Source organism: Dendropsophus ebraccatus, chromosome 7 (genome assembly GCF_027789765.1).
Source record: "Dendropsophus ebraccatus isolate aDenEbr1 chromosome 7, aDenEbr1.pat, whole genome shotgun sequence".
Classification (NCBI taxonomy): Eukaryota; Metazoa; Chordata; class Amphibia; order Anura; family Hylidae; genus Dendropsophus; species Dendropsophus ebraccatus.
Genome location: NC_091460.1, coordinates 143,769,551 through 143,793,213, shown reverse-complemented (window position 1 = coordinate 143,793,213; position 23,663 = coordinate 143,769,551). Strand labels below are relative to the sequence as shown.

The 23,663-nt window shown below is 42.0% G+C and overlaps 1 protein-coding gene across 2 annotated transcripts in view; it reads right to left on the bottom strand.

Moving 5' to 3' along the window:
- GAB1 (GRB2 associated binding protein 1) overlaps positions 1-23,663 on the bottom strand; it is an 80,759-nt gene that overhangs the window by 17,230 nt on the left and 39,866 nt on the right. For both annotated transcript variants that reach the window (XM_069978649.1, XM_069978650.1), the window contains exons 2-6: positions 18,851-19,145; positions 15,620-15,827; positions 10,273-10,862; positions 9,114-9,193; positions 8,720-9,026 (exon numbers count right to left, since the gene is read on the bottom strand). In XM_069978649.1, coding sequence (XP_069834750.1) covers positions 8,720-9,026; positions 9,114-9,193; positions 10,273-10,862; positions 15,620-15,827; positions 18,851-19,145 — 1,480 coding nt within the window. The remainder of the gene's footprint in view (positions 1-8,719; positions 9,027-9,113; positions 9,194-10,272; positions 10,863-15,619; positions 15,828-18,850; positions 19,146-23,663) is intronic.

Sequence of the window (23,663 nt, the reverse complement as noted above, 5' to 3'; positions counted from 1 at the left end):
CAGTGAGTATAGCTGTTATATAGCAGCCCTCAGGAGACTGGACCTGGATACAGTAAGTATAGCTGTTATATAGCAGCCTTCAGGAGACTGGACCTGGATACAGTGAGTATAGCTGTTATATAGCTGCCTTCAGGAGACTGGACCTGGATACAGTAAGTATAGCTGTTATATAGCAGTCTTCAGGAGACTGGACCTGGATACAGTAAGTACAGCAGTTATATAGCTGCCTTCAGGAGACTGGACCTGGATACAGTGAGTATAGCTGTTATATAGCTGCCTTCAGGAGACTGGACCTGGATACAGTAAGTATAGCTGTTATATAGCAGTCTTCAGGAGACTGGACCTGGATACAGTAAGTATAGCTGCTATATAGCTGCCCTCAGGAGACTGGAGCTGGATACAGTAAGTATAGCTGTTATATAGCCGCCTACAGGAGACTGGAGCTGGATACAGTAAGTATAGCTGCTATATAGCCGCCTACAGGAGACTGGACCTGGATACAGTAAGTATAGCTGTTATATAGCTGCCTTCAGGAGACTGGACCTGGATACAGTGAGTATAGCTGTTATATAGCAGCCCTCAGGAGACTGGACCTGGATACAGTAAGTATAGCTGTTATATAGCAGCCTTCAGGAGACTGGACCTGGATACAGTGAGTATAGCTGTTATATAGCTGCCTTCAGGAGACTGGACCTGGATACAGTAAGTATAGCTGTTATATAGCAGTCTTCAGGAGACTGGACCTGGATACAGTAAGTACAGCAGTTATATAGCTGCCTTCAGGAGACTGGACCTGGATACAGTGAGTATAGCTGTTATATAGCTGCCTTCAGGAGACTGGACCTGGATACAGTAAGTATAGCTGTTATATAGCAGTCTTCAGGAGACTGGACCTGGATACAGTAAGTATAGCTGCTATATAGCTGCCCTCAGGAGACTGGAGCTGGATACAGTAAGTATAGCTGTTATATAGCCGCCTACAGGAGACTGGAGCTGGATACAGTAAGTATAGCTGCTATATAGCCGCCTACAGGAGACTGGACCTGGATACAGTAAGTAAAGCTGCTATATAGCCGCCTACAGGAGACTGGAGCTGGATACAGTAAGTAAAGCTTTGTTTTACAGCCTCATGCATGGGCCATATTATGGTTACATTTTATACACAGGGCTGAGGACCAAGAGCCCTTTACTGTATTCTGTAAGTATGTAATTTCTTTCCTGTCAGATTCCGTAAGACATAACAATGCAATATAAACATCTCTGATGGAATTTTCCATCTGTGTGTATCCTAACAGTGCCTGTATGGCATCACATAGAGGCTTGTAGAGCCTCCATTCACAGAATTCTAAAACCCTTTACTGCAACTAATTTTATGAGGTTGTCTAGATGAAAACAAATCTCAAAACCTGTGTGCAGAGTCTAAAATTGGAATGGAGAGGTGGTCGCACGTACTTGCTGCCACTCTATTAATTATCTATGGCAGCTGCCAGCGATATAACTCCGCCATCTTCGAAAGACAGTGAGTGGCAGTGTGCCCATCTACAGGATAGCGAATAAGTGTTATTGGTCGAACGACCCCTTCAATGATTTTCATTTATACCACAAAAACAACATCACCACCCTTCCAAGTACAACAGTCCCGGATAGGTTTACTCTATGGGGGAGATTTATCAAACATGCTGTAAAGTGAAACTGGCTCAGCCGCCCCTAGCAACCAATCAGATTCCACCTTTCATTTTCCAAAGAGTCTGTGAGGAATGAGAGGTGGGATCTGATTGGTTGCCGGGGGCGACTGAGCCAGTTTCACTTTACACCATGTTTGATAAATCTCCCTCTATATGTCTATACTATATCATTATAAATGTCCAAAAACAACAATTCACCTTACGTTAGGTTCTGTAAATGTGTGTGAATGTATAGACATGTTTGTTGTAGTTTAGGGTATAATCACACACTGCAGATTTGTTGCACAACTTTCAGCGAACTTAAAATTCATGATACCTGAATGGAGGTATTTTTACAGAAAAAAAGATTTAAGCAAAAAAAAAACAACACACAATTTATGGGGTGCCTTCACACCTAGCGACTCGCAACGTAAATTACGCTGCGAGTCTGTCAGGTCCTGGCAGATCACTTTCACTACATACACGCAGCGGTCTGAACGACCGCTGCATGTATGTAATTCTGCCAGCCCCTTAACCCCTTCAGCTCCTGCATGACTCCCGCTCCGCTGTATAAATTACCTCTCCTCGCTGCACGGGTCCCGGCGTACTGCTCTCCCGCCCGGCCAATCAGTGGCTGCGGCAGGGCAACACACTGATTGGCCGGGCGGGAGAGCAGTACACCGGGACCCGTGGAGCGAGGACAGGTAATGTATACAGAGCGGGAGCCGGGCAGGAGCTGAAGGGGTTAAGGGGCCGGCAGAATTACATACACGCATTGGTCGTTCAGACTGCTGCGTGTATGTAGTGAAAGTGATCTGCCAGGACCTGACAGACTCGCAGCGTAATTTACAGTGGGATATAAAGCTACAGAGGAAGAAACACCAGGCATTGTAGGGAAACCTGATTCAACATCTATGCAGCACTGCTCAGTTTTATTCGGAACAATTGTGCTCATTGGTTCCCTTTAAGCTGGCCATACACCTTTAAGAACAGACGGCAAAATGATCATTTGTCCAAAAGTTTGCGAAAGCCCCATACACCTTAAGCCACTATTACACGGCGCTTGCTCCCGCTCGCTGCTGGCGTTATTATATGCATGGGTAGCGAGGGGGCTGCCCAGGTGAATGCTAGATCGTCCGGGCAGCCCATAGAAGAGAGCAGAGGTCTGCTGCCACCGCTCCTATTCCACGGGGCAACGGCAGCAGATCGTTGCTATCTTAGTCATTTGAGTTTCAACACATTGAAAGAAAACGATCAGCTGACATCGTTCATATCGGCTGATCGTTGTCTCCTATTACGCCGGTTGATAACAGTTTTGTGCAATGGTGCCTTTAGATTGATGGCCGAACCCACTGCGAGAGGTGGGTCACGCCGACTAAAACCTAGGTATACACATTAAAGTTGGCCAAGCCCATGTATTTCTGCCAGATTGGCTGACCATCTGGAGGGGATATGTTGGATTTTGCCATGTCGGATCCCTCAGAGATAAGAACAGATAAGGGAGGGCTAAGTTGTATATAAAATGAGTGGTGACAAACTGAAGACTCATTGCACCATTATTATCTATGCATTATAACATGGGCATCACACTTATGTAAAACGTGTTCATGTTGTGAAAAATATCCTGGCAACATAGGTGCATTAGAAGAGAAAATTTAAAGGGAATGTGTCACCTAAACTTTCTTTTCTTGATTAGAGTCAGATATAAAAAATTCTTTTATTATAATGTTCCTATTTTCTGACTTTTTTTTTATTTCACTTTTTGTACATTGTTATGGGGGCGGCCATCTTTCTGGTCACAGCATTTAGTGACATGCTTTACAGTAGGACTCATGGACATAGATAACAATAGACAGACTCTGTCCCCCTAAGACATTACTGAGCGCGCTCTATGACCTGTGAAGAGGTCATTCCACAGGGAGCTGCTATTGTCTCCTCCATCTACTGGTGTCACGTGACGCTGCAATGCTGTGCAGAACACTTTACAGCAGCCTCCTCTTATCACCACAGACACAAGAGGAAGTCTCATCTTAGTTTTAGCCCCAGTGGTAAGAATGAGAACTACAATATATCAGGATTATTTTATTATATAGATTAAAAAAAAGGAAAATTTGGAAAAAAAAAAAATCTTAAAAGTTATGTTTAAACACAAAAACATAATTTAAACAATGTCATTTTCAGGCGACACATTCCCTTTAATTACTTTTGCTTTAAAGTAAATACTAAAGAACAGAAACAGCAATGAGAAAAAGATAAAAATATATCAACTATTAATAGTCATGGTCTTGGGAAGTATATGTTTTATTTACTCCAGAACAATCTATTAGATCAAATATACAAAACAGGCATAGATTTTCTGAACATCTTCTCCATGAAACGTCAAACCTTACAGCAGTAGTAACAATAAAAAAAGTAAACATTTCAAAGCAGTATGAGACCAAACCCAATAAAAATGAGTTTCCATATCTGATGGATCAACGTATTGTCTATGCGCAGCATCGTACGTAGTCACATTAGCAACATCATTTATTGACCATCAAGGCATTAAAAGGTATTTTTTTTTCTCTCAGTCAGACGTTCTATCCAAGGCTTTTGGCTTTTATCCCTCCTGTAATGCTATTGTACGTAAATAAAACTGTATGACATGAACACAGGAGCAAAATATGTTGAACAATGGGGCTTGTCATTAGACTGTGCTTTATTAAGCAGGACTATATGTTTATACTATAACAGTACAGATGGTATTTACGGCCTCATACCCACAATCCCCTATCAATAAGTTTACCCCTTAAAAGAAAAAAATATATACTTTAAATCAACTGGTGCCAGAAAGTGCCAGAGATTTGTAATTTACTTCTATTAAAAATCTTAAGTCTTCCAGTACTTATGAGCTGCTGTACATCCTGCAGGAAGTGTCTGGAGACAGGGAAAGGATTTTTTATGGGGATTTGCTACTGCTCTGGACAGAGGTGGCAGCAGAGAACACTGTGTCAGACTGGAAAGTATTCATCACTTCTAGTACTTATTAGCTCCTGTATGTCCTGCAGGAAGTGATGTATACTTCCCAGTCTCACACAGTGCTCTCTGCTGCCACCTCTGTCCATGTCAGGAACTGTCCAGAGCAGCAGCAAATCCCTATAGAAAACCTCTCCTGCTCTGCAGACTGGAAAGAATACATCACTTCCTGCAGGACATACAGCAGCTAATAAGTACTGGAAGACTGGAGATTTTTAAAAGTAAATTACAAATCTCTTGCACCAGTTGATTTGAAAGTTTTTTTTGAACTACCACTTAAAATATTATAACTGTACTCTGATGCTTGTACCACCTTAGAGTCCTGCTGCATGGTCTAATGCACAATGCCCATTGTTTTTGTTTTGCACCCACATGGCAAGCAAAATAATGTTGTGCAAATAGGAAGCAAAGCATGCCAACCCTATTTACACCACAACATGAGAATCGATGTATACACACAAGGTAATGGCACAACAGGTTTGCAATTATTTTCCTGTATATCAAAATAATTGGATTGTTAGAATAATAATCCATTTACCCATTGTTATAACTGCAGTTTTCTTCCATAAAACACAATTATGGTCATAAGTCAATATAAAGCTATAAACACAAGCTGCTTCTATGGAAAATACTAAAGTAATAAAAAAAACTGACTGTAATATGAGAGAAGCAATGAGAAGTATATCACAGCAGTGATGTAAAGAAAGGATAACTAATCCCACTGATTATGTATACGGCTGATCATAGTTACAAAATCCCACTCATTTACATAAGGCCTAATGTACTTTCCTTTAATATCTGGTGTGATCGTAGCTGGGCAGAGAGGGCGAGGAAGGGATCAGCAATGCAGACTTTGTGATTTTTTTTTTTTTTTACAAAATTTCCACCTATTGGAGCCATGGACTGACAAACTTTCCTAGGGATGTTCCTAGGGGAACTGTAACCACACTGTCGTTCACTCCTCAGTCATGATCAGTACAGGCGATTTCAAGAATCTTTGCAATTGGGTTTATCAAGTTTTTTTTTTTATCATGAAAAAGCAGTTTGAAGCTCTCCTCCCTGTCTTCATTATTTTCTTATGGAGAAGAGAGGGGTTGAGGGAGATGAGGCACCAAAACAGGACAGAACAAAAAGTTAATTTACAGCTACATCACCGTGCTATCTCCTCTGAAGTCAACACTGACCTCTCGGATCTCTGAATACCGGCTTTCACACAGCTCTCACTGTGTAATCCTTTGCTCCCTGCTGGCAACTAATCTCCCTCCTCCCCCTTCCCTCTCCATAGGTTACACAGTACATGTCTGATGTAAAATTATAGATTTCCTGAAAAAAAAACAACCTGTGAATGAGAGGGGGGGGGGGGGGGGGGGGGGGGGGTTGGGTTACCTGGGGAAAGTTTTTTTGAATGCAGATAATGGCATATTTGCCTAATAAACCCAATTATAAAGTTTCTTAAAAATCGCCTGGACTATTGATTTCTGCAAAGAAAAAAAAAAAAATACGACACTTAAAAAAAAAAAAAAAAAAAAAACAGCCAATTTACTTCAATTAAAAATATAAAAATTGCTAAAAGAAAACACTATGTATGTATGTAACCACCACTGGCTCATCTAATCTTTTTCAATGGATTCTATACCCACAGGCTTCCCATTATATAGACAAACTGTTCAGCCAGTAATTGTACCATCTGAACCCAACATTCAAATATTTTAACCAATCACAGAAGTGAAACGTTCCCGGCACTACCACCGATTGCGGCTGACACAACTTATTGACATAAGTGGGATTTCCCACTGCTTTCGGCCCAGCAAGTGTCCGGTATTGCTCACCTACAAATAGCAAAGCTTTTAAAGGGGTAGTTCACAAAAAAAATTCTTTATCATCAAATGGTCCCAGCAAGTGCCAAATATTTGTAATTTACTTCTATTAAAAAAAAAAAAAAAAAAAAAAAAAAAAAACAACTCCTTAGCTGCTGTATGTCTAGCAGGAAGTGATGTATTGTCGCCAGTCTGACAGTGCTTTCTGCTGCCACCTCTGTCCATGTCAGAAACTGCCCAGAGCAGCAGCAAATCCCCATAGAAAACCTCTGCTGCTCTCCAGAGTGGAAAGAATACACCACTTCCTGCAGAATATGCAGCAATGTTACTAAGTGTTGCTGTCAATTCTTGGAGTCGAGAGGCATGGAGAGCAGAGGCGCGCAAGGCCTCTTATTGAAAAGATAGCAGACGGGATTTGGCGTAGAGTCCGCTGGCGGGGGTTCTGAGCGGAATTTCAGCACCAATTCCATAGTGTTAACGGGCCCTAAGAATATAGATTAAACTAAGCAACACTTCGTACCGTTGCTCAGCAGTAACCCAACCTACCCTTTCCATCAGGAACATAAAGGGTGCATTACACGGGCCAACCTGCCGTGTAAACGATGTCAGATTAGCATGAGGCCACCGTTATGTGGTTTTGCACCAGGAAAAAAAAAAATCAATGTTTAGCATGTGGATCAAGGTTTCTGCACCTTTTACCCATGAATTATAACCTTATTCTGGTTTGCTTAGGATACGGCTATGTGGCCTATATAAATTTACATGATCACTAATGAGAATATGTGAAAAAAGCAGCAAGCGGAGCTGCACATGCAGAACGGATTAATACTAGTGAACGATGTGAGAGTGCATACAGCAGTGCACACTAACCTGGTGTGGTCGTACTATAGGCACAACACTATAAAACGGGTCCACAGCCATCCACCTGTCAGAAAATTGGTGGTTTTAGTAGGCGCTATACCCTCAGTGTGCACCCAGTGGATGGACCCCGAATTCCAGCAGGATGAACCAAACACGGACCCTCTGACTATGTGTTCGGTTTAAGGGTTTAGGACAGGGGGGTCAAACTAAGGCCCTCCAGCTGTTGTACTACACAATTGTAGTTTTGTAACAGCTGGAGGGCCTTAGTTTGACATGTCTGGTTTAGGGTATTGTGCCCCCCCATGCCTTGTATTATCACTAATGTTAGCAGCTTGTGTTTTTTGCGACTTTCTTAAGCGCATATTTGAGTTCTATGAAAGACGACTGCAGATATGAATTAGTAGGATATACAGATGGGCTACAGTTATCTCATCCTGTCACAACATCCACAGTTTCCTCAATACACTTTGGTAAAAATTCCTAAATTTGAGACATTTACTTGTGAATAAACGTGGGGGGGGGGGGGGACACATGAGAACTGTCCAAAAAGTTTAGATGAGATCAATACGATTATAGGGAAACCAAAACAAGAACGATTATTTGGGTGAATCTCTTGTGAGTTTTGTTAAATTAAAATCGCTAAATGAGCAGCAGATCCAACCATCTATGGTCACCCTTAATTAAACACACAATTTTTTTGTTTTATTTAAAAAGGGTATTATAAATTTACCAGTAAGGAACTTGTTTATCTGTACATACAGATTGCATTACATTAGCTTCCTATCCTTTGAATGTCAAATCAACTGGTTTCAGAAAGTAATATAGATTTGTAATTTACTTCTATTTAAAGATCTCATGTCCTGCAGGAGTGGTGTATTCTTTTCGGTCTGACACGGTGCTCTCTGCTGCCACCTCTGTCCATGTCAGGAACTGTCTAGAGCAGCAGCAAATCCCCATAGAAAACCTCTCCTAACATGGACAGAGGTGGCAGCAGAGAGCACTGTGTCAGACTGGACACAACTTCCTGCAGGACATACAGCAGCTGATAAGTATGGAAAGACTTAAAAATTTTAAATTGAAGTAAATTACAAATCTATAGAACTTTCTAAAACCAGACTTTTGCTGAAGTACCCCTTTAATAAAACCCAGTACTTTATAAGAATGAGAGGTTACTGTTGACCCAACTGTATAGCACAACAGATGTTAGCTTATTGCATTAGATTCCAGTAGCAACTTCACACACCAAGCCATCCTCACCAGTCTTTAGTTGCTCTTAAGCAGGTTAAATTTTTAGCAACATTTGGTAATATTGCTCGCTAGAGGCAGCAGTAAGCAGCAGCCGGGGCTGTAATCCCAACCTACCTTTTCTGTCAGGTTTCAGATTTCTATCCACAGGTGGGGGCTCACAGTCAGTGGAGGGTGCGATGGACCTCCTCGGCGGAGTCTGCGGACTGGATCTAAACCCCATGTGAGCTGGAGGTGGAACTTGCATCCCGAATGCTGAGAAATCGAATGTGCCGGGAGTCATGGGGACGTAGTTGGTTTCTTGGATGGGTTCCGTGCAGCTGTTGGAGTGCTGCCGAGGAGGAGAATTGGGGTTCATAGGGACATAGTTTTCATCTAATTCCTCTGTAGAAAAACTTCCCATTGCCAACATGCTTCTGTTTTTCTGAAGGAATCAAGAAAAAACATTTAAAATCGAAAAAAAATTAATTTTTTTAGCATGCATTGTCAACTATAGCAGATAGTTACTCACAAAATGAAATCCCTCAAGTGAGCTGGATCTATCGCTGGGGAACGGCCGTGGAACGTCATACAACTCTTGAGAACTCATATCTAGAAACACAAACACATACAGAGATGGTTATAAAGTTTAATATGAAAAAACAACAAGGTAAAAATGTTATTGTTGGTGGACAGTGCCGTGGGGGCAGGGCTTAACTGCTGTGGTGCCACATTTCTCTAACGCCCCTCAGTGACATAATCGCTAGCCAGGCCCCGCCCCCACTAGAGTCACTGGAATGGGCCGACCTAGAGGCCTAGGCCGTGGCCCCTTTAGGTCGGCCCATTCCAATATATCACGTAGGGGCCCACTGCGCCAATGTGGGCGGAGATAAAGGGCACCATGGCCAATAGCCCCGCCTCTACAGTGCTGTCCACCATCAATAAAATGCATTTTTGAGGGGAGAGACCACCAATAAACCCTTTATATGGCAAGATATGAAATGCCCAAAATATAAGCTTAAGAAGGTGCTGAGAGCTCCTGATATGGAAAGGGGGGGGGGGGGACGGTATGACTTTAAATCAAGTTAGTGTGCACTAACCCAATAATTCCCTTTAAGGCTATGTTCCCACACAGTATTTTGCAATCAAACCCGGGAATATGATTGGAAACATAGAAAGGCTATGTTCACACACTGTTAAAATTTAGTGGATTACTGTTATTTTGAAACAACAGCCGTTATTTTCCATTAAATGGCGACCATCCACTCAATTTAAACAGTGTGTGAACATTTCTATGATTTCAATCCACTCCTGAGCGCAAAAAAAAAAAAAAAGTGTGGGAACATAGCCTAATTTTTAATTTATTAAACACACACACACACACACACACACACAAAAAAAGGAAGAAGAACAACGGATTATGAGAATGCGCAGAGATGAGTCCGATGCCCATAGGGGATCACTGGAGCAGTAGGTTTCCTAGGGGCACTGGACTCCTCTCTGCTCATTTGTATAATGAGTACAAAGAGGAGCAATAGCGATTTCCTGGAGAAGGGACAGACATTGGGAGCTAAAAAGGCAGGAGGGATTAAGTATGGGGGGGCTCTATCCAGGGGTGGGGTGAGGTCAGCCTGCTCTCCCATGGCGACAGGTTCTCTGGATATACAACATAAAATAGGAACAAACCTTACCTTTCCTATATTTATTTAACTCTAAACTAGAAACTGTATTACTGCGCGATGCGGCCATTCCTCCTGTGGGGACGCAGTAGTTACTATCAGTCTCTGAGGCAGTGCGGGTTAAACTGTGTTCTGCTGGGGAGCGTTCAGAGGAATAATAAGGCTTTGGTGGTCTTGGTGGGGGAACATCTGCAATTGTCTCTAACTTTGATGTAGACTGCCCTAAAGAGTTTTCATGTACAGTCCGGGGTATCTGGTAAGTGCTTCCCGAGCTGGGAGGAATGTCATAGCTTATAGACATATGCCTTAGCTGGGACTCCAATAAGGACGCTCCCGACATATTAAAAACACTCTGATCCCCATCCACATCTGTACCCGAAGGAGACACCGCCTTTGGTAAAACATCTTGTGAGTAGCTTCTTGGCAAGTTATACAAACTAGATTCTGAACAAGATCCGGCACGAGATGGAGAATCATATACACTAGATTGCTGAAAATATCCATTTATGTTGTGCTTGGGTGCCGAAGAGCTCTTATGAGTGGCAACGTTGTCATTGCAGTCTGTTTCTGATGGTACCGACTTTGTAGAATCCAGGTGAGATCTAAACATAAAAAAGTATAATCAATATTTATCAACCCCTAGAACATTGCTAACCAAATATAATAAAGATCATGGAAAGAACACTGGCAAGCAACATGGCAAATTAGTACAATGTGTGAATCCATTTTCTCATGTGCCATATCCATTAACAAAAAAAAAAAATTAGGTTTTCTATGAGGATTTGCTGCTGCTCTGGACAGTTCCTGACATGGACAGAGGTGGCAGCAGAGAGTACTGTGTCAGACTAGAAAGAATACGCCACTTCCTGCAGGACATACAGCAGCTGATCGGTACTGGAAGACTGGAGATTTTTTAATAGAAGTAATTACCAATCTCTGGAACCAGTTGATTTGAAAGAAAACAAAAAATGGTGAAGAACCCCTTTAAATAAAATACCACAGAATGAGAGAAGCTATTTTATCCAATGCCATAAGGAGATGGCACATGAGAAAATATAGTATGATGAATAATGTTAAAATGTAACATACTTCATGTAGTTAAACAAAATACATTAGAGCAACCAGATAAAATGCACACTTTTTAATATTAATATTAACTTTCTTCTGTATTCTGCAATCTCTGTTTTCTACGAATGATGGTGATGTAAACAAAAAAGTTATATAATGGCTCTACCACAACTTGAGATGAGCGAATTTATAGCAAGTCTGGTCGAACCTGGCCACTGGCACATTGAATCCCGAATCCTGGAAAACATGCATACAGACCTAGGAGACATATGACTGGATCCGTGTTTTTCAGGCAGCAGGATTCAACAGCCAAGTGATCGGGTTCGGACGAACTTACTGTCAGTCCAGAGAAGCGTACATTGTTTGTACTTTTTTTTTTTTTATTTCCATAAAATATCCTTAATGCTTAATCCTTATCCGGCCTGACTAATCCACCTTGCCCAGTGTACTTAAAAAGACTGTCAGTAGTTATATGGTGTCCTATCTCAGGGTCAGCAGGTTATAGTGTCCTATCTCAGGGTAGCATAAACTAGTGACAGAGAAGCTGAACACAATGATGTATCACTTACATTGTTCTGTGCAGCTGATCCAGAGATCTCCTCCTGAATAACATGGACAATAAGTAGTCCTCTACATTATGTGCATGAGCTCAGTAGTCCTGGATATTCATGAGAAGCAGAAAACTCCACCCACCAGCTGCTGATTGGCAGTTATCTATCCATGCTGTGTATAGGCAGTTAACTGTCAATCAGCAGCTGGAGGGCGGGGGAGGGGTGCGGCAAGAATCCTATTCTCCTGCATATAAGGAGAACGGCTGAACAGAATAATGTAAGTAATACACTGATCTGTTCAGCATTTCTGTCACTAGTTTAGGCTGCACTCATTTAAGGCGGCATCTACCTAGTGACAGATTGCCTTTAAACTTCTAATGATATACACAGCTGTCCACAACCTGTCACCTCCATACTGTGACCTCATTTCCCTATACCACCCTTTACACAATCCCCAAACCTCACAGAACCTTTTTCTGTTCTCTCCCCTGGTCTGCTCCTTGGCCAGCCGTTTCCAAGACATCTCCTTACATTCTTCTACACTCTGGAAATCACTACCCTGAAAAATCTCATTTATATCTATCGCAGGTTTTCAAAAGCAACTTGAAAACCCATAACTTCAGAATACACTATAACACATGTATAGTACTGTCCATTTTATCAAGCAGATACTGACTGTAAAACTCAGACATCCTACTTCCCGCTTAGCCAATCAAAGAGCTAAGCAGAGGAGCGGGACGTTATCAGAAGCTGGAAGAACAGCTGCACAGCTGGGACTAGAAGATCTAACAGCCGGAGAAGTGGAGCAGCAAGGGAGGGAAGTATAAGTGGGACAACCCCTTCAAGGAAGATGAATATGAATGAATAAAGAAAAGAAAAAAAGAAAATAATTATAACAAATATCAAACATGCTCAATTAGTAAACCATAAGTAATAAAACAATTAAAGGGGTAGTTCACAAAAAAAAATTCTTTCAAATCAACTGGTGCCAGAAATTTGTAATTTACTTCTATTTAAAAAAAAAAAAAAAAAAAAAAAACTCCTTCCAGTACTTATCAGCTGCTGTATGTCCTGCAGGAAGTGGTGTATTCTTTCCAGTCTGACACGGTGCTGCTACCTCTGTCCATGTCAGGAACTGTCCAGAGCAGCAGCAAATCCCTATAGAAAACCTTCCCTGCTCTCTAGACTGGAGAGAATACACCACTTCCTGCAGAACATACAGCAGCTAATAAGTACTGGAAGTAAATTACACATCTGTATAAAACTTTCTGGCACCAATTGATTCGAAGGGATACATTTTTTGGTGAACAACCTTTTTAACATAATGGGTGATGTATTTCAGTAACAGAGTAACAAAAAAATAAATAAAAATACACACACACACAACTGCAGTAATTACCGTTATGGCAGCAAAGAGTTAAATTCTCAATCCAAAATATGCACGTGAGTGATTCACAATACCATGCAAAGTGCACTTGGCATTACAATAACCTCACACTCACTGCCATGAAATCTTTTTGCTCACAAAATCTTCAAGTAGTAGATAATCCTCCTCTGATGCCAGAGACGACGACCCATGTCTGATGTATTAACACAACGACATAGGAAAGAACAGGACAGTATGAGCTCCTTCTTACACAAGATATTATGTATCGCTGCAGAATTCTTATCTGTACCGAAAGCTAGGAAAATTTACAAGTCTGGGGTAATTGTAACTGAAACGTATACAGTACTATCCAATTAACAATAATAAGAGGATAACTAAAAGGAACAGGCACCACTCTTAAAGGGGTAGTTCGGCAAAAAAAAAAAAAAAAAAAAAAAAGCGCTCAATTGAAGGCTGCAGACAGGAGGCAGAAGCGACCGGGGAGAGGAAAGAAGCACCAGGAGCGTGGAGAGGTATGTCTATACTTTAAATGAAGGGCTGCACAGAAATCACACACACAGACACACACACAGACACACACACAGACACACACACAGACACACTATATTTATGAACCTCCAGATCACTGAAGGGTAAAGGGCTGCAATTATTCCTCTAAAGTGTACCTATCATTTTATTAGAAGACTGCCACGTCAGAAGCCGCCATCTGTGGGGGTCTATAGAACAACTAAGGGGCAGAAGCACTCGCCTATAATTAAGTGATAGGTTTACGTTAAGTTACTTCACTATTTGGTGAGTAGTTTTCATTGAGGACATTGGCGCCATTCACTTTAATGGAACTAAGTTGCATAACTGCAGACACATATACATACCGGTCAAAGGTTTTAGAATGCCTCAATTTTTCCAGTTACGCTTGACATTAACAAAGTTCTAGTATAAAAAATTAGGTAAAAATGGTTGGAAGTTCCAAATGTAAATCAAAAACATAAAAAAATGAATCTTTCTAACATGAAACACAACAAATTATGGACTGAAATTGGCCGGTGTACACGACACAAATCACACAGTCATTATACATTATGCTTGCACCGCCCCTCCATCCCTCATCATTAGGAATGCTCCAGGCAGATTGTCTACATGGGCTGGATCGTTAAGGCACCTGTGCAGTGTTCACTGCAGAGGAATAGGAAAAATCCTGCCAGTGGCATTCCTAATGATGAAGAGGGTCGGGAGGAGGGACGGAGGGGTGGTGCAAAGTTAGGGCACAGATACTCTAGGCCACGGCAGTTTCGCACGGGGCTGCAAGTTTTAGGACAATAACTGCATCACCTGCCGAATGGACCCCAGGACAGATCTTGGATTAAAAGCAGCTATCCGAAGGTACAAGTGGTTTGGGGGGGACAGATTGTGGGTACAGAGTCGCTTTAAGATAAAGTATTAGTAAGAAAGCCCATGCAAAGATTGCTAAATTAAAAAAAAAAAAAAAAAAGCTGAATCCAGAATTAGCAACTTACAGAGGGTGTCTGGCATAGAGCACAAACTAGTTGTTCAGGGCTTCGTATTACATTAAGCCAATGATCCAATACACACTTATGTAGGTTATGTCAGAACTACCTACGTAGACAAGCAGCAGCTGGTAGGCTTTTTAAGGGGTTATCTAGTGCTACAAAAACAGACAGCACAGCTCTTGTCTCCAGGTTAGGTGCAGTTTGCAATTAAGCTCCATTCACTTCGATGGAACAGAATTGCAAAACCTGCACCCAAACTGGAGACAAGAGCGGTGCTGGAAGAAAGTGGCCATGTTTTTGTAGTGCTGGATAACCCCTTTAAACCCCATTGAGCTTGTCTGGGATGAACAATATCTTAATGCAATGGTGGAAAGTATGCACTGATTGTGTGTATGTATGTATGTATCTATCTAATCAGTATATATATATAGCTATATATGTACATAGCTGTTACATCAGCTAGAGGTGTCTGCTGTGACTCTAATCTAGACTACATTTTGGATATTAAACTGTAAATACAGATAGTGGAAAAAACTGAGGAGTTCTAAAACTTTTCAATGGTAGCGTGTTTTTTATTTTTGTCAACGGGTGCCGGGTTCACACTGGCAGAATACAGACATTTTGCACTTGCTTTATGCATGTTCTGGCCTGTGTCGATTCGATGACCTAAACTTACAGCTGTCACTTTGGGTCGTCAGACTTGGTAGTCAAACAAGCTTGGGTCCAGATTATGCCAGTGTGAACCCAGCCTAAGAGAACATATTCCAAAAGTATTGATCTTGTCCTGTTGGGGTTTTCTCATGCTCCACCTGTCCTGTTGATCCTTAGGAAAGATGAACATTTACCTTGACGGCTCTGGTTTCTTGCTTTGGCAGTTTATTAACAGTAAATAGTCTGGGGGGTCCTCGTGGCTGTTCGCTTCTAAAGGTGGTACGTTGAGAAGCTGGTAGGGTTGGGGGAGTTGACCATGATGAGAATGAGCAGAGACTTCTGAACCCGCAGTCATGGGAATCTCGATGGGGGCTTGCACAGGAACACTGGGAGGTTTCACATCTACAGAAGCAAAAGAAAAGGAATATAAACAGCACGTTCCCACTGACAGCATGTCCTGACAGGCAGCTGGCTAGCCGTGTGTTATAATAGGATATTGCAGGAATTTTTACCAGAGAGAAAGTTCCAGGAATGCAGCTTTTCTCCACAATAAAAGGATGTTTGTCTTTAAACAACTCCAGTCACTTGTATAGACGTTTACCTTTACCTTATTGTATTCGGGATTCTGCAAGGCCTTGTTCTGCACAGTGCAGATATGGAAGTGTTCTTTGTATGAATTCACAAATCCAAATCAATACTCAGACTTGAAATCTTTTTAGGGAAGTAAACCTGGATTTTAGGTAAACTTTTTACATTTTGCAGGACTTGTGGCCTTCACTGAAATCTATATTTTGGTAAAAACACAAACTATTCATAAAAAGATTGGGCTGGTTAATACCTAGTAGGCAATTTTTTAAAATCTGGTAGCCGGCAGGGGGGAATTTGATCAGGAGTAGGAACTTACATCTCCTCATGCCCACGGTGAGTGGCGGGAACATCCTCGGGACCCCCCGGGCTCCAGGATCTCCAGCACTGGCACATCATAACCCAGATGGTGGTCGCCGCTCCAGTCACTGATTGGCTGAACGGCCAGTCCATCAGCAAGGACAGGCATTTTTTTCCTCCCAGAGTTGTGATGTTGTCACAACTTGGGGGGAAAACGCCTTCTGATGGGGGCCCCGAGGCTGGTCCCGCCGCTCACCGCAGGCACGGGGAGAGGTCAATTTGTACTCCTGATCAAATTCCCTCCTGTCAGCAACCAGATTTGAAAAATGGCCAGAGCAGAGCACCAATCGGACTGTACAGAGGAAGGTAAGAGACCTCCGCCGATCTGTGAAAGCGATCGGGACTGATGCAGTTACACTGCGGGGGTGCCGATCGATAAGTGACAGGAGCTGCCGCTGTCACTTAAACTTAAGGTGTTTAAGGGGTAAATGACAGGCTGCAGGGCGCGTGGCAGCCCCGTCTCTATGTGCCGTGGGCAGGGCTGCTGGCACTTGTGATGGGGGTAGTTTGAGGGTCTGTAGGGGGTGGGGGGTGTTCACTGAGGGCTGCTGGCACGGGGGCAGCCACACCACAAGTGCCAGGTGCCAGCAGCCCCACCCTATGTGCAATGGATGAGGCTGCTGGCACTTGTGATATAGTTATTCTTCCTATGTAATCTCTCCATACACTGTGGCCCCTGCTGGATGCTTCATAGGAATTACACCCAGCCCTGCGCCGATTCGTGACGTCACCTTTTTTTTTTTTTAGAAAAATTGAGCCTGTCTGATCTACTAAATTGAGGGGAAAAGCACTTTATGTGCATTTCCCATAATTAGTGTATATTGGAAATTTGTCCAACTTTCCTTATGTTATAACTTATTAAAAAATACATTTTGCCCGGAGTTGTCCTTTAAAGGGGTAGTTAAACAAAAAAAAAATAAAAAATAAAAAAAATCTTTCAGATCAACTGGTGCCAGAGATTTGTAATTTACTTCTATGAAAAAATATCCAGTATTCCAGTACTTATCAGCTGCTGTATGTCCTCCAGGAAGTGGTGTATTTTCTGTAGTCTGACACACACTCTGCTGCCCCCTCTGTCCATGTCAGGAACTGTCCAGAGCAGCAGCAAATCCCCTCTTGCTGTCCCAAACCTCTCTTGCTGTCCAGACTGAAAAAACTTCCTGCAGGACATACAGCAGCTGATAAGTACTGGATCTCTTTGAAGACTTCAATACATTTTTAAAGTAAAACTCTCACAATGAAAATACACCCACTAAGTTTTTTTTTTTTGTTATGTGCCATAAAGGTAAGATGTCGCATTGTTCAAATACATTATCAGGCTTTTATGTACTTTACATGCACTGGCCCTTTAAAAGCATGTATTGAGAGACAAAATTGTTACTTTCTTTGTCATAATTGTATCCTGCCAACACTAGCTGTGCGCTTCATGTGTGTCAGAGAATAAAGGCAGCCTAACAAATGTATTTTAAATGTTAGGCAAGTGTTTACTTCTTTAAGTTAAAGTATTGGTATTGTACTGTAATACTAAAACTTATGTAAAAGACTGGAGAAAACCCTGATGGTACAGAAAACAGAAACAAGAATCTCAGTATATGAATGCACACAATGCGCCATAAGATAGGGATACTCCAGCAAAAATATTTTTCTTCCAAAATCAACTGGTTTCAGAAAGTTATATAGATTTGTAATTTAGTTCTATTTAAAAATCTCCAGTGTTCCCATACTTATCAGCTGCTTTATGTCCTGCAGGAAGTGGTGTAGTCTTTCCAGTCTGACGCAGTGCTCTCTGCTGCCACCTCTGTCCATGTCAGGAATTGTCCAGAGCAGCAGCAAATCCCCATAGAAAACCTCTCCTGCTCTGGACAGTTGCTGACATGGACAGAGGTGGCAGCACAGAGCACTGTGTCAGACTGGAAAGAGTACACCAATTCCGGACATACAGCAGCTGATAAGTATGGAAAGACTTGAAATTTTTAAACAGAAGTAAATTACAAATCTATATAACTTTCTGAAACCAGTGGATTTCAAAGAAAATTATTTTTACCAGAGTACCCCCTTTAAACGCATCAAAATGGAAACATAAAAATAATAATAATTCTTTTCTAAAAGCCTCAATTTCTCTGTTTACTTTATTAAAACTAGTTTTCCAAGCAGAGGTCCCGCTCCTTTTTTTTTTTTGGCCTGGCAGGGTAAAAATACAACTCAAAAGAATTTTTAAGGAGTACTTTCAGCCAAGGAGGAGTATGAAATTTGCATTAATCTAAATAAGCAAAACATGGGCATACATAATATTAAAAGGGTATTCCGTTCAAAAATACCTTTTGATATGTTGCTGCCCATGGGCACCTGCGGCACCTTCTATTTGTAGTTTTGTAAGAGCTGGAGAGCCTGGAGTTTGACACCTATGGTCTACACCAAACAGTCCGGTCACTGGATGCATCCTCAAAGATAACCATGAAATGGCTCTATACGAGTCTTACCTTCTTCAGTGGGGTTAAATCCGCAGATGTCACATATGCTCCGAACCCACCGATTCATTTCCTCTTCACTTTCGGCCACTAAATAAAATATTCTGTCAATGGTTTTTATATCAAAAATATAACTATGTTCAAATTCCTTTTTGGGGAAAACCAGTCCAGCGTCAACCTGCTCACAGAGGTTCAAGTCAATAATACGAATAGGCTTCTTAGCATGGTCATTCTTGTAGTATTCTAGCACGTCAGGATCTCCTGTTAAACGTCCACTGCGAAGTATAAACCATCTCCGCTTCCATGCCTACAAGAGAGTGGAGACTAAGTTAATAATCCTCTATACACATCTGGTAAAGTACACATTAAAGAGACCAACACGTTTTTCCATTTAAATTAAAGCAAATACACCATCTTAGGATAGATATAGGTTTATTCTGTTGCAACGCGAGTAGGATCCCGGCACTGCCACTACCATAGGGCAAAGTGAGCAATTAGCTTGATTCACTGCAGCCTCAAATGGCTATACCGGTTAACCAATTAGTGGTGCTCTGTTCCAATTCAGTAGGCTTCAATTCACATAAGTGCAGGGAAAAAAAAACAAAAAACGAACGGCAATTACCAATGACTTTTGTGGTTATTTTATTCGTGCATCACACGGCACCGGTAACATGCTATATTAGACAAAGAGCAACAGGGGCGCTTAACTAGGCTACAGTCATTTCACACTGACGCGTCATGCGCCATTTCTATTAAAAGACGTTATTTCCGCAATTTAATTTACTTCATTGTAATGCATTGAAGTCAATGGAATGACGGACGTCCGATGCACACAGTGTATAAAATAACGGACTTTGTCTGCGCGGACAATGATCATGACAATTATTTTTGGACGTCTTATGCAAAACAGCAGACATTTTTTAGTTGGTCACACACAGTTTTTCTCTTTTCACTGTGTTTACTTTTAAATTCAATAAACTTTTAAATTAAAAGATAAAGGGCGATCAGTTCACCTGACCTAGAATAACGGACTGACAGCCCTCACAGCACTGACCGGCGGCCAAACAGCCAAGTGACGGACATAGTTTTTTCTTTTAAAAAACAGGGGGAAAAAACCTGTGTGTGAACATCACCATTATTGGGACTATATGCTTGTCGACTCGGCCCTGGGGTGGTCTGAGATGATCCTCGCGTAAGTTACACTTTGGGGTTTCATTAAACAGACTCAACAAGTTTCTTCTATTTTGTTCTTGCTCTTGAGAAGAGTATCACAGCTGTATATATTAGGTTGTAAGTTAACTTTATTCTCTGTTTTTCTTGTAAAAACATATTAAAATTAAGGGGAACTTGTCACCCCCCGTGCCGGGGTGAAGGCCGCCCGACCCCCGCTAGAGCCCTGGATACTTACCCCATCTTGCCAAGTCCCGTTCCTGGGATGGAGATATCCCAGTCTGAAGCCTGACGCACGCGCTGCTAAGATAAGTCCGACACCCATAGAGAATGAATAGAGCCATCATCCTCTATGGGCGTCGGACCCATTTCAGCAGCGCGCGCCGGGCTTCAGATGGGGATCTCTCAGTCCCGGGACTGGCTCCAGGAACGGGACTTGGCAAGATGGGGTAAGTATCCGGGGCTCTACAGATATTAAAGTAACTTCATTCAAATACAACACATCTTAGGACAAAGTGAATTCTTTTCTACTATTTTGTCTTTAAAGGGGGTAGTTCAATTTTTTTTTCATTCAAATCAACTGGTGCCAGAGATTTGTAGTTTACTTTACTATTTAAAAATCTCCAGTCTTCCAGTACTCATCAGCTGCTGTATGTCCTGCAGGAAGTGGTGTATTCTCTCTAGTCTGACACAGTGCTCTCTGCTGCCACCTCTGTCCATGTCAGGAATTGTCCAGGAGAGGTTTTCTATGGGGATTTGCTGCTGCTGTGGACAGTTCCTGACATGGACAGAGGTGGCAGCAGAGAGCACTGTGTCAGACTAGAAGAAATCCACCACTTCCTGCAGGACATACAGCAGCTGATAAGTACTTAAATATTTGAGATTTTTAAATAGAAGTAAATTAGAAATCTATTGTAAACCAGTTAGGTGAAAATCTTTTTCTTTCAAATTAGGTGCCTCTTTAATACATATAGCTAGAAGGACAGATACTCTTGTGAAATAAAACTTAGGTGACATATTTGGCCTCAGACACCAATTCAGAACCTAATAACAAAACCGTCATCCTTCCAACACATCCTCCATTTCCCCTTCCCCAAAAACTAATGTCTGAATAGTTTGGATTACTCATCATTATGGTCTTGTGCTTTCGTCAGATGTCGCTCTAATTGCTTTGCGCCGTACATAACTACGCTGCTAACTTTAGTCTATAAGCACCTGCTACTATTTATGTTGGTTCCTTTCAGTAAATGAGTCACTCATTGGGACTGGCACAGATTAAACCAGAAGGGGGGGGGGGGGGGGGAGGCAAATGACTAAGTGTGCACTTTAATAGGGGCCTATACAAAGGTCTTCTGGCTGCGAGTACAAAGAAGAGTTTAGTAGTAGCATAAAGCTTAATGCCAGACAAGCAAACTGACATCAGCAGCCATGCTAATCATAGGACAAAAGTGGCTCTGTGCTTGTCAGATTGCACAAAACTCCACATAAATTACTCTTTGTTATTGGAGAATATCTCACATTCTTACAGCGCTTCTATTTTTGGATTTAACATATTCAGGACCGCAGTAGAGATCTTCCCTGTCCGTCTAGAATACAACAAGGTTAAAGGGGTAGGTCACCAAATCTGTTTTTCTTTTTCAAATCAACTGGTGAAAAAAAACTGCCAGAGATTTATAATTTATTTTGTAATTTTGTAAAATTAAAAAACTTGTCTTCCAGTACTTATCAGCCACTGTATGTCCTGGAGTAAGTAGTGTATTCTCTTCAGTCTGACACAGTGCTCTCTGCTGCCACCTCTGTCCAAGTCAAGAACTGTCCAAAGCAGGAGCAGCAAGTCCCCGTAGAAAACTTCTCCTGCTCTGGACTGTGAGCACTGTGTAAGGGTCCTATTCCACGGGTCCTATTCCGATCAATAATGTAAACGAGCGCTCGTTTACTGGGCCTATTACACGGCCCGATAATCGTTTAGCAAGGGCTGCAGGGACATTGTTACCGATGTCCTTGCAGCCCTTGTCCCCATACTTTACCTATCCATGCTGCAGGTCTTCTCCTGCGCTCCTTTTCCAGGTACCACGCGCAGCAGCAGCAGCAGCTTCGGTGCGGCTTGTCTGAGCTGACAGAACACTCAGCCAATCACTGGCCGTGGCGGTCCTGGCCCATGATTGGCTGAGTGGTCTGTCAGCTAAGACAGGCCACACTGAAGCAGCTGCTGCTGCGCGTGGGACCGGGAGAAGGAGAGCAGGAGAAGACCTGCTACATGAGCCAGCCGCGCATCGCATCGAATAGTTGGTGCCCGATGATTTTAGGTTTTAACCTAAATAAACGATCAGCCGATGACCCGATGGAGTTGTCTCTACTCCATGGAGCAATAATCGGCTGAATCGGGCCAATTCGGCTGCTCATCCCTCCGTGGAATAGGCCCCTAAGACTGGAAAGAATACACCACTTCCTACAGGAAATACAGCAGCTGATCAGTACTGGAAGATTTTCTTTTTTTTTCTTTTAATAAAAGTAAATTACAAATTTCTGGCACCAGTTGACTTGAAAGAAAACAATTTTTGGTGGACTACCCCTTTAATGCATCTAAAAAATAACTAAATTAATAATTTTAAAGATTGATTTTTAAAGATTTGCTTATAATGCACATACACAGAAAAAAGCAAGTTGCGCACACTTCCAAATCTGTGAGTAGCCCGTGGGTTTTGTGCTCATGAATGAAACACTAGTGTATGGGAAGTCCCTAAAGGTCCGAAGGAATTAAAGGCCAGAGTTAGTGCTCAAGGCACCGAATTCTCCCTCTAAATTTGTCCGCCTAGAAAATCTTCCCTCCATAATACTGAAGGCAGCAAAGCAGGTCTCAGTTTTCTTGACTATTCTCCTCTCGCACTCAGTGACCTTACAACACTCAGTAAATCTATCAGTCTAGGTTCCTCATTCGGATTATGCAAGCCAAGACAATGATTTATCGAGCGTACGCAATGAAAACAGGAATCTGATCTGTGCCGCCGCCGCGCTGTGGATGCGGTAAATGCAAATAAATAAAATGCACCGTAATTAAACACCTGAGGAAATTGTTTTCCAGGAAGTAAAACTGATCTAGAACTTAACAAAATAAGGAAAAAACAGGCTGAATGGAAGTTTCCACTCCAGTAACCACCATCCTGGTCATCTGCTCCGCGTGCACATTTGGATAACATTTCCTGTTTTTGAACTATTGTCACCACTTGCTAGTGGGTTTTTTTCCCTCTTTTTTTTTTTTTTGCTGTTGTTTCTAACTTTAGCTGAACTGTGTAAACAGACAAAAAGCACTAAAAATAATGATGGCAGCAAGTACGCTAAGAGACTAAGTTTATTTTCACTTGACAGCGAGGCTCTATGACTGAGACTGAGACGTTTCTTGCTTTCCACATTTCTATATCTGCGATTGGAATTCGCTAATCTGCCATAGACCGGCTTTACCTTTTTTTTTTTTAACCCCAGCAGCCAGATGTTAGCTGGAAGTCAATGTAAGTTTATGATTGGCCTTACACACATGGTGTTTTGGGTTGGGGTTTTTGAGGTTCTGTAGCAGCATGCTGAGGGGGTGATTTTTTTTTTTTTTTTGGGGGGGGGGGGGGGGGGGGGGGGGGGGGGGGGGCAAACTGTGGTGTTTTTT